We start from the raw sequence: 12,419 nt of genomic DNA on the forward strand, positions 1-12,419 counted from the left end.
GTAGAGGTTTTTGTGCAGCTGCTCCTCTGTCTTCAGTCACTGTGGCTGTCGAGCACAGAAGTAAACAGCCGAATCTTCAGCTGTCAGGCTCCTGATCTCCAGGTACTGAGTGCTGCTGGGGACGTCTTCAGTCAACACAAAACCACTTTGAAAGGAACTGGCATAGCTAGCAGAGTTTTGACCAGCGTTCATTCTCCCGATCCACTCCAGAGCTCTGCCTGGTCTCTGACGGATCCAGTGAATGTAGTAGTCTGTCATTTTAAAACCAGATGAGACACAAGACATCTTCACTGTCTCTCCTGGTCTTTTTACTACAGATGAAGACTGATCCATTCTGATCTCACTCCAGACTCCTGTAGGAAGACAAACCTTAAGGTGATCATCTAACTAAATTATATATTTTAACAATGAACTAAACAAACTAAAATTCTCACCATGTATACAAATAACAAAAAATAAACTCCAGATGATCATTTTCTTCATCTACAATAACAGCAGATATTCAGTGCTGTTAGATTTTATGACAAATACACAAAAAACCCTGTCAGTGTTCTGTCATAAACTCTACAAGAACTCACTGAGGATGTGGTTTTTATGAGAGGAAGTTTGCATAGACCCTCCCCTTAACGCTACAGGTTAAAAAACTAAACATGTTTTCATGAGCTGAGAAACTTTGAAAAGTAAAAATAATTGTATAACATTTCTGAACAAACCTTTTTTTCTGGTTTCAAAACAATTGTCTTAAACTTGTGCTCTGCTAGTATGTATGCCTGAAAAGACAAGGTTTTGTCATGTGGTATAGTTTATTTCTTTGATACATAAATTGTAAAACTCATTTCCACACACAAAAATCAAAAGAATTAAAGAAACTGAAGTTATTGTTTGACAAATACTTGATTCAGTGACCTGGCTTAAATGAGAAAATAGCATTTTGTAAAAGGTAAACAAACCCATTAGCCTATACAAGTTTTTATATATATATATATATTTTGAAATCTTTAGTGTTTCTCTAAAGTTTGTTTGAGACTTTTTTATTTTTATGCATTTGTGCTTTTTGTGAAAAGCAGTGAGATTCTGTCATTACTAATTTAAAATGATAAAATGTAGACTTTGATTGTCACCTTTTCAAACAGCACAGCTAGAAGAGATGCAGAAAAGGTTGCTTCTGTAAAACATTACTTTCATTACAAGTTTTCAGACAGCCCATCATGCTGAGCTGTTTGTCCAAAGTCTCTGTTGTCCTCGCTGCAGCTTGATAGGTAAAACCAGAAAACAGGATGCAGGAACTCCTCCTTACAGGAAGGAGACAAGGATTAGTTTTGTTCTAGTTTTGTTCCTGACACGCTTCACTGCCTCCCTCAGAGATCAGTGTTATTCAGTTTTTGTGCAGCGTTCTCAGCTCTTGCATCACTGTGGTTCTCGAGCACAATAATAAACTGCAGAGTCGTCCTGTTTGAGGCTTTTCACAGACAGATACACAACATTTTGGGACGTGTCTTTGGTGATAGAAAACTGGCCCTGGAGACTTTGGGCAAATATCGTCCCAGTTCCTCTGTCAATACGTCCGATCCATTCCAGTCCTTTTCCTGGTTTCTGACGAATCCAGTGCAACCAAGCAAGAGAAAGTCCTTGTACTTTACAGGACAGAGAGGCCGATTCTCCTGCTCTGTGGACCACTGGCTCTGAGGAGGTGAGGGACTGACCCCGAGCAGCTGAAACAAACACAGAGTTTAGAGNTTTTTTTTTTTTTTTTTACAAGTAATATATGAAATGGTGACCAGAACAGAAAGGTATCTCTTAAGGATTCCTGTGTATTTAATGAAGCATTGCTTATTATGTAGAATTTATAAAACCAAAGGTTGAGACTCAAAGTCTGATGTTGATCCACTTATTATCACCTACTTGTTTTTAAAATTATTGTTGTTACCAAAATTGTTCCTTTTTAGATTAGTGGTTTATTTCACGATGCTTTCATACAGAGCTGCTTTAAAATGAATCAGGATGTTGATTTATGTTGACATGTTTAAAAGTTTCTGTTGACTTACACTTGTGCTGCTTCATATCACTGACCAATGGTGATGTGTTTTGTTGTTTTCTATTTATGTGCAAAAACTTTATTTTTCTGATTATGTTTTAAACACTACAGTATATCTACCTTTCAGGACTTTCTGATTTATCTAAGATTTGCTCTGAAATCATTAGTGGTCAAAGAGCGCCTCCTCTGGCTGATAAGTTATATTACCAGTGTTGAGGCTCTGAGGGGTTTTTGTTCAGCTCTGCTGCTGGTTTGTGTCACTGTGGCTCTCCGTCTCGCACAGTAATACACAGCAGAGTCTTCAGGCTGCATGTTCTGTCCAGTTAGAGTCACTGTGTTGCTGGAGGAGTCTAAGTTCACACTGAACTTGTTTTTTAATGAATCTTTGACAGCTGAGTCTTCACTCATCCACTCCAGTCCTTTCCCTGCAGGCTGTCTGATCCAGTGTGTGTAGTAGCTGCTGACAGAATAAGAGACCTGACAGCTGATGGTCAGACGCTGACCTGGCTGCACCGTCTCAGAGGCTGGCTGAGTCAGCTGTTCACACTTCACACCTGATAAAAGAAGAATATGTTTTATTAAAAATTATCAAGACATAATGAAAATAATAACCTGCTGTCTGTGATAAGTCTGAAGAAACTCACATCCAGCTGTTAAAAGCAGGAACAGAGCTGCAGAAAACATGTTGACTGATGAAACAGACATCCTGACAACTCAGCTCCACACTGATGGGATATTTTTATAGCAGGTAGGAGGAGCCCAAGTTTGTATAAAACCAAACTAACAATGTATCAGTGAAACAAGCCCTAACAGAAAAGTTAAAGCCAGAGAACATGTTTCCTTAACCAACATTAGTGATCTTACAGCTCCTCCTCTGGTGGCTTCCTGTAACAAGTGTTCAGCCTCTGAGTAACAAATGTTCAGGCCTGATTTAGATTTGTGTTAGTTCATGCTCAGACAGTAAAAAGCATAACTTTAGTATAAATATTCTCTCCATTTAAAGCCTATCACTTTGTTGGAATTGTCTGAAGTAAACAAACTTGTTCTCCTTGTTCACCTTATGATAAATTGTGATTTTTAAAGTAACAAAAATCCAAGGCTCACTGCTGTGTTCACTGTTTACAGCTCTGGGTCTTCATCTGCAATTCAGTGAAACTGCAAGTGAAAATGTTGCTGTTGTTTTCATAAATTTGAGTTGTCATCTAGTCTCCTAACAGTTGCTGTCCACTGAGATCATGTTTAGGCCTCTCCTGTGTTGTGCTTGTTGTGTGCTTTGGGTCATTGTTATGTTGACAAGTGAACCTGGCACACAGGTTCACACTTTACTTTCTTTTGAGTAGACGTCATTTACAAAATAAGTAATGTTTTATTTGATATATTCTATTATTAGTATCACCTACTAATGACAGATTATGTAGATCTGTTTTAAATTTGTATCAAATAATCCTGAATCTAATGTCTACAATATGTTGTTGATTCATCATTGTAAAAAATAAACACTCTTGTGATGAATTTATTAGACTTTATTACAGGTTCTTGCAGTGCAGAGGAAACCCAGATGTGACTGAGGTCACAGAGTTGTTAGTTGTCTGTGGAGGTTTTTGTGCAGCTGCTCCTCTGTCTTCAGTCACTGTGGCTGTCGAGCACAGAAGTAAACAGCCGAATCTTCAGCTGTCAGGCTCCTGATCTCCAGGTACTGAGTGCTGCTGGGGACATTTTCTGTCATGAAGAAACGACTTTGAAAAGAACTGGCATAGCTAGCAGAGTTTTGACCAGTGTTCATCCATCCGATCCACTCCAGAGCTCTGCCTGGTTTCTGTTGGATCCAGTGGATATTATAGCTTGTCATGCTGTAACCAGAAATTACACAAGACATCTTCACTGTTTCTCCAGGTCTTTTCACCTCAGAGGGAGACTGATCCAGTCTGATCTCACTAAAGACTCCTGAAAGAAAAAAATAAATAAATAAAGTTTATGGTCATTGTTTGTCAAACTGTTAAACCATTAATTCAAAAAGAATGAACTAAAAGTTTTACCATGAATAAAAATGACAAAAAGTGAACTCCATATGACTATTTTCTCCATTTTAAGATAAAAACAGCAGATTACAAATATGTATAAAAGCTTCTGAGTTCAGCCATGAACTGTACGAGAACTCATGTGGTTTAAAAAGAAGAAGAGTTTGCATCGACCCTCCTCTTAACTCTATAGGGTAAAAAAGATCATGTGACTCCAAAAAGTTTCCATAAGAGCAGAAAATACGCTGTATTAAATGCATACCTGTATAAAATTGTTAAATCAAAAAAGCTAATATGAAGGAAAAAAATGTTTTTCCTTCATAATAACTTTGTCAAATATGTCCTTTGCTATTTATGTGCATTATCTATGAATTTATTATTTTGTTTATTTTCTTTTGAAAAATAACGCTTTTTGTTTTGGTATGCATTATTGTTGTTTTCATGATACAGAAACAGAAAAAAACGTGTTTCCTCCATTGTTTATATAGAAATGTCAGACAAACCAAAAAGAAAAAAAAGTGAAGAAAACTTGAGACACTTACACTCTTCTTTTAAAAACATTTTTCCCCTCCAACATATTTTAAAACTAAAGAATATTTGATTTTGTTGAAGCAAAGTTATGAGCCTCAGGCTTTATTATATATGATTTAGATTAATTTCTTCATTTTTAAGTGTTTCACAGCTTATTTTACTGGTGTTTTCTTTGTGAGAACAGTGAGATTCTGTCAGGAGCAACTTACAAACACTCATGTGGAAAAACCAAAACTTTCATTTAAAATCCAGACACCATGTGGTCAAATATTACTGAAAGTGTAGAAAAGGTTATTTCACCAAACATGTAGCTTTTAATCACAGTGTCAAAAACAATCAACTAAACATCAACTTCTTCTGATCATTTGTAAATAAATTGAAGATTATGAACAAGTAATTTACACCTAAAGTTGTTGTCATTTTTAAACGAGTCAATGAGAATTTCAAGTGAAACATGTAGTATTTTTTAATAAAAGGAACTTTTTAGTTATTTAGGTCTTAAATCTACAAACAGACGTTGTGAAGGTTTTTGTACAGCTGCTCCACTGACTTCAGTCACTGTGGCTCTCGAGCACAATAATAAACTGCAGAATCTTCAGTCGTCAGACTGTTCATCTGCAGATACACCTGCTGTTTGTTGTCGTCTCTGGAGATGGTGAACCGGCCTCGAACTGACTGAGAGTAGTGGATGTTGCTACTGTCATAATGTGCAGCGATCCACTCCAGTCCTTTTCCAGGAGCCTGTCTGACCCAGTTCATCCACCAACCACTGATTGTGAACCCAGAGGCTGTACAGGTCAGTGTGTGGGATTCTCCAGGTTTTTTAACCACTGATTCAGATTCTGTCAGAGTCTGACCATCAACACCTGTCAAACCAAAAACAGAAAACTTTAATAAATGAAACTGAAATCTGGGTGAGAAAAAAATCTACAAGATACGAGTGTTTCACCTGCCCAGAAGACAGTTAGAAGCAGCAGCCCTCTGCGGTCCATCTTACTGAACTGTTTGTCTCTGTCATCGTCTCAGCAGTTTAAGAAGAAATCAATTTGCATAAACTCCTCCTAACAGGACGGATCAAACTGGAGCTAAAAAAGACAACAATGTATATTTTGCAAATCATGTAATGATGGGAATTTTTAAACACATTTAAGAGTTCAAAACTTTTCAGCAATTAAATGATTGAATCAGCTTTTTATCTTTTTAGTTGTGTTATGTATCGTATTGTTAAGCAAGTTATATTTTTGTTATAAAACCTTTTTTTAAAAAAGTCAGTGCTGCATAAAAAGAAAATCAGTGAAGCACATTAACTGTTCAGTGTAAAATATTTTATACCAAAAAACAGATACAAACAACAATTTCCTGGATGAATTTAAAGGATTGTAATGATTTTCTACTTGTGTCTTGGTGTTTGATGATCTAAACATCTGTATTATGTATTGAAGCAGCTGATTAATTCAGGCATGGAAATGCACAGATTTTAATGAACGAAAAAGATACTTGAAGGGTTTAAACTAAAGTTTTATTTCATTGTTCTTTTCTTTTTGCTGCTGAATGTGATTCTTCTGTTCCACTACATCGTCCACCGGATGTCAACAAACATTAATAATCATAAATCCTCATAAAATCAATGCATCATAACAATTTAAATTTTGACTGAAAATTCCTAAAACTGCAGCTGTAAAAAGTGATACAATAATATATAAAAACAGAAGGTATCATAAATTCATTTTGTTTGATAGAAAAAGATGATTTTGTTTGGGAGAAACAGGAAGAGTAAATGTGAGATAAGTTTATTAAAATCTCTTTAATGCAGCTAAAGATTCTTAACTGTACATTTAACAACTAATTAATTAAGCTCCAGTTTGACTCAGTTCATTTGGGTGGAGGGTTCCCAGCTACTTTGACAAGAAATATAAGATGTGAAGCTTTGACAAAAGTTTATTTAAAAAAAAAAAAAGTTGTTCATCCATGCAATTATTTTTCACTCCTCTGCTTCTTCATCACTTTTGATTTCCAGGACTGTCGAACTCAGCTCACTCCTGTTTCTGTTTATATTTATTTTTTATTTCTATTTCTTTCTTTTTTTCAGTTCTATTCAAAAGATTCACCTTACCAATTTTTTATAAATCATTCTGATACATACTGTTTCAAATAAATTCTGAAACAAATCCAAAAACGTTACAAAAAAAATACAACGGAATTTTTTTTCTGTAGCTGAAGATGTTTCGCTTCAGTTACAGAATAAAAGTCCAATTGTTTTGTCTTTTTAATGTTTTGTCATGTTCTGCATCACTAAGAATCTAAACAAGCTTATTTTTTTAAACACCTTCGTGTTCTGCTGTCCTTCAAATCCTTCTCCTAAAACTTGAATGGTTATCAGTACCAATTAGTATCAGTTATCTAATAAATGTGTGACAATTGGTTTACATTAAAGATAAATACTGTGAGTAAAACAAAAGTATAAAAAGTGAATCTGATTTTTATCTCTATTTCTGTTGCTAAAATAAGTGGGGGTTTTCTATTGAATAAAAAGCTGGTTTTAAAATGATAGCTGTTTGAGGGCTTTTTGTCCATTAGGTAACAGGTGTTCAGGCTCTGAGGGGTTTTTGTTCAGCTCTGCTGCTGGTTTGTGTCACTGTGGCTCTCTGGCACAGTAATACACAGCAGAGTCTTCAGGCTGCATGTTCTGTCCAGTTAGAGTCACTGTGTTGCTGGAAGAATCTGCGGAAATGCTGAACTTGTTTTTGAGAGAATCTTTGTAGTAAGTTGTATATCCNGTAGTAGCTGCTGACAGAATAAGAGACCTGACAGCTGATGGTCAGACGCTGACCTGGCTGCACCGTCTCAGAGGCTGGCTGAGTCAGCTGTTCACACTTCACACCTGATAAAAGAAGAATATGTTTTATTAAAAATTATAAAGACATAATGAAAATAATAACCTGCTGTCTGTGATAAGTCTGAAGAAACTCACATCCAGCTGTTAAAAGCAGGAACAGAGCTGCAGAAAACATGTTGACTGATGAAACAGACATCCTGACAACTCAGCTCCATACTGATGGGATATTTTTATAGCAGGTAGGAGGAGCCCAAGTTTGTATAAAATCAAACTAACAATGTAACAGTGAAACAAGCCTTAACAGAAAAATTACAGCCAGAAAACATGGTTCCTTAACCAACATTAGTGATCTTACGGCTCCTCCTCTGGTGGCTTCCTGCAACAAGTGTTCAGCCTCTGAGTAACAAATGTTCAGGCCTGATTTAGATTTGTGTTAGTTCATGCTCAGACAGTAAAAAACATAACTTTAGACAAAATATTTTCCCCATTTAGAGCCTCTTACTTTGTCTGAATGGGCTGAAGTAAACAAAATTCTTCTCATACAATTTTTTTACAAATAGAAGCATTCATCATTATAAATTCTTTTGTTTGTTTTATCTTGAGATGTTGTCTGATCATTTAACAGTTTGAACAGATTTCACTAAACTTTGTAGCAGCTGTTTGAAAAATAAGAGATCTGTAGATGATGTTCAGATAATTAATAATCTTAGAGTTCAGCTAAAAGAAATAAATGAGATTGTATAGAGAATTAGAATCAAAGAAACTGCTGACAATCAACCAAAACATTTGAAGCAAAACCTACTTTACTATAAATACAAATGTTCATGTTCAAACTTGGCTTTGGAATATTTGAGTCTTAAAATAAAAACGTCTGTAAATCCTAAATTATACAGTATGGCTGTTAGCTTGTGATAAATTATGTTTAATAAAGTAACAGAAATTCAAACATGTTGGAAGTATGAAGGGTGCTACAGCACCCCCTGATGGATACCAGAGGACATGACTACATTGTAAAATAAATTATAAAAAAGGATAAAAAACAGATTTCATTTGTGCTGCAAATCATTACCTTTTAATAATATTCAATATTAATCAGTTTTGTATGTCTAAATTATAAATCAACACTTTTATTTTTTCACTCTGTCAAAAATTAACCACTGCCTAAAACCTACAAAATGTGTGCAATGTGGCCTTAATTTTAAATATTAAAGCATATATTTATTGTTCAGATTCAGATAACACAACAAGCACTGCTGGTGTGTATTTCATTCCGTATATTCAGTATTATATTATTCTTCATGTGAGGGTTTAGAGTCATACAATTTCAGATTTGCTCACAGCATGACCAACTTAAACTTTTTTTTATTTAATTTCTAGATTTGTTTAATTTTGTGAGGGGAAAACAACATTCGTGCTTTGCAGGTTTTTGTGCAGCTGCTCCACCAGCTTCAGTCACTGTGGCTCTCGAGCACAATAATAAACTGCAGAATCTTCAGTCTTCAGGCTGTTCATCTGCAGAAACAGCTGCTCTCTGCTGTTGTCTCTGGAGACAACAAACCTGCCTTGAACAGACTGAAAGTAGTAGTTGTTAGTGTCACCCTTAGTCTCAGTAGCGATCCACTCCAGCCCTTTTCCAGGAGCCTGTCTGACCCAAACCATCCATCTGCTGCTGAATGAGATTCCAGAGGTCGTACAGGTTAACTTGTGGGATTCTGCAGGTCTTTTAACCACAGATTCAGATTGTCTCACAGTCTGACCAGCAGCACCTGTAAGTATAAGGAGGAAAAATTACTTGATTAATTGTTTGTAAATAAAACTACAATTTATTGCCCTGAATTAGCAGCTTGGCTGAAACTCATCAGCTCAGTGACAGTCTCTACCTGCCCAGCAGAGAGTTAAAAGCAGCAGCCCTGTCCTGTAGCTCATCATGTTGATCTGTGTCTCTGCTCTGTCTGACTCTCTGCAGTCAGATTAGAAGTTAATAATCTCTGAGTTTGCATTGACTCCTCCTCCAGTGAAATAAAATTAGGTTGAACTAACAATAGCTGAATATATTAAGACTTGTTGTTGAGTGCTTTTTCACATGAAAACTTGGTTTTAAGAATTATTAGAAGTTTTGTAATCCTAATTATATTTACTTAAAAGCCATAACCAGCAATCAAAAAGCAAATATGCACCGTGATAATGCAATGTAATGCAAATGTTTTTTTATTATCTTAACAAACATTAAAGCATTATTGATTTGTGTTCAGTGAATGCTGGTTATTGTCTCAATAAGTTGCTCAAATTCTTTTGTGTTTACCATGACACAATAAACCTACTATGTTAAAGATCAAAAGTAATAACTAAATACTTTATGATAAAGGTATTTCATGCTCACCATACAACAATAATTAAAACGAGAGGTAGACACAAATTAAAAAAGATGCTGCTGTTGCTCATGATTTTACTGTACAATGTCTGATTATGCATGNTTTTTTTTTTTTTTTTTACAAGTAATATATGAAATGGTGACCAGAACAGAAAGGTATCTCTTAAGGATTCCTGTGTATTTAATGAAGCATTGCTTATTATGTAGAATTTATAAAACCAAAGGTTGAGACTCAAAGTCTGATGTTGATCCACTTATTATCACCTACTTGTTTTTAAAATTATTGTTGTTACCAAAATTGTTCCTTTTTAGATTAGTGGTTTATTTCACGATGCTTTCATACAGAGCTGCTTTAAAATGAATCAGGATGTTGATTTATGTTGACATGTTTAAAAGTTTCTGTTGACTTACACTTGTGCTGCTTCATATCACTGACCAATGGTGATGTGTTTTGTTGTTTTCTATTTATGTGCAAAAACTTTATTTTTCTGATTATGTTTTAAACACTACAGTATATCTACCTTTCAGGACTTTCTGATTTATCTAAGATTTGCTCTGAAATCATTAGTGGTCAAAGAGCGCCTCCTCTGGCTGATAAGTTATATTACCAGTGTTGAGGCTCTGAGGGGTTTTTGTTCAGCTCTGCTGCTGGTTTGTGTCACTGTGGCTCTCCGTCTCGCACAGTAATACACAGCAGAGTCTTCAGGCTGCATGTTCTGTCCAGTTAGAGTCACTGTGTTGCTGGAGGAGTCTAAGTTCACACTGAACTTGTTTTTTAATGAATCTTTGACAGCTGAGTCTTCACTCATCCACTCCAGTCCTTTCCCTGCAGGCTGTCTGATCCAGTGTGTGTAGTAGCTGCTGACAGAATAAGAGACCTGACAGCTGATGGTCAGACGCTGACCTGGCTGCACCGTCTCAGAGGCTGGCTGAGTCAGCTGTTCACACTTCACACCTGATAAAAGAAGAATATGTTTTATTAAAAATTATCAAGACATAATGAAAATAATAACCTGCTGTCTGTGATAAGTCTGAAGAAACTCACATCCAGCTGTTAAAAGCAGGAACAGAGCTGCAGAAAACATGTTGACTGATGAAACAGACATCCTGACAACTCAGCTCCACACTGATGGGATATTTTTATAGCAGGTAGGAGGAGCCCAAGTTTGTATAAAATCAAACTAACAATGAAACAGTGAAACAAGTCTTAACAGAAAAACTGAAGCGAGACAATATGTTTAAAAATTATCTTACAGATACATAAATTATGTTTAAAAGCTGCTGATTGTTGGTTAGATGACAGCATTTTAATAAAACTGCGAGCAGTAAGAAAAAAAGAATAAGGGGAGCTGTTCATGTGAAGTTTTAAGACAAAAATTATTATTTCATTAAATGTCACTTCAATAAGAAAATTTAAATCAATATCAGTGGATAACCAAACCATGTGTTGCTTTGTAGCAATGAATAAACACTTATTTTTGTAGTTCTCCCAAAACTAATGAATGTAAACTATATTTTTGCCTTTTTTCATTTTGCAGTATTATCTTACTTTGTAGACTGTTTTACCACCTTAGGCTATACATTTTTTTATTTATAGGTTCAGACACAACTCTGATTTGATAGAAAAAAAATTATCTAAGAAAGCTGGATAATAAAATAATTTGCTAATGGTACAAAAGTACAAACATAAATACAAGTATATTATTTACACAGACAGGCAAAAACATTATTGCTCTGCTTTCATCTGCAGAGGCAGGTGATACATTTATCTGTGTACATTTGTCCTGTAAGCCTCCAAAGAACAGGAAGAAACAGCTGCTGCTTCATGTTTCCTTCAGGTTTCTTTGTGTTTCTGTGGCTGCAGACAGGAACTAAACTATCAGATGGAGCTTCAGTGAAATTATTTCATTCACACATTACTTTTATTGTAAAGAAGACAGATTGAAATATTGTTGAAAGTGCAGTGGATGTTGTATTGTCTGTCAGTTTTTTTTTTAACATATTAGACAAAATCTGGTAACCAATTGTTTTTAATTCTCTAAAAAACTTTTTCTTTTTTTTCTACAATTGATAGAAAATTCCTAATTCAATTTGACAGATTTGATGAATTTGTGTGAAATATTTAGAGCAGAAACTTTTTTATCAAGGTCTGTTACACCAGATCAGATCATTATAGGTTTTTGTGCAGCTGCTCCACTGACTTCAGTCACTGTGGCTCTCGAGCACAATAATAAACAGCAGAATCTTCAGTCTTCAGACTGTTCATCTGCAGAAACAGCTGCTGTTTGCTGTTGTCTCTGGAGATGGTGAACCGGCCTTGGACTGACTGAGAATAGTATGTGGTTTTGCCACTATGATAAATAATAGAAGCAACCCACTCCGGTCCTTTTCCAGGAGCCTGTCTGACCCAGTTCATCCAGTAGTCACTGAATGAGAACCCAGAGGCTGTACAGGTCAGTCTGTGGGATTCTCCAGGTCTTTTAACCACTGATTCAGATTCTGTCAGAGTCTGACCATCAACACCTGCAAAAAATTAAAAAAAGAATATGAGACCATGTAATATGTTAGTAACTTCTTTGTTTTCTGATATAAAATCAGTAAAAGCCTCTACCTGTCCAGCAGAGAGTT

At 35.6% G+C, this 12,419-nt stretch overlaps 1 protein-coding gene, 1 pseudogene and 1 gene segment (V, D, J or C); 1 reads left to right on the forward strand and 2 right to left on the reverse strand.

Annotated features, from left to right (window-relative positions):
• The window catches only part of mapk8ip3 (mitogen-activated protein kinase 8 interacting protein 3), a gene marked incomplete in the record, with an annotated part of 1,049,817 nt that overhangs the window by 758,635 nt on the left and 278,763 nt on the right, over window positions 1–12,419 (forward strand).
• On the reverse strand, window positions 5,140–5,576 carry LOC108228969. The segment is given in 2 exon segments: window positions 5,140–5,450; window positions 5,534–5,576. Coding segments are annotated over 2 exon segments (354 nt in total).
• LOC108228970 lies at window positions 6,876–7,705 on the reverse strand (annotated as a pseudogene).

This window comes from Kryptolebias marmoratus, linkage group LG12 (genome assembly GCF_001649575.2).
Source record: "Kryptolebias marmoratus isolate JLee-2015 linkage group LG12, ASM164957v2, whole genome shotgun sequence".
NCBI classification, from domain to species: domain Eukaryota; kingdom Metazoa; phylum Chordata; class Actinopteri; order Cyprinodontiformes; family Rivulidae; genus Kryptolebias; species Kryptolebias marmoratus.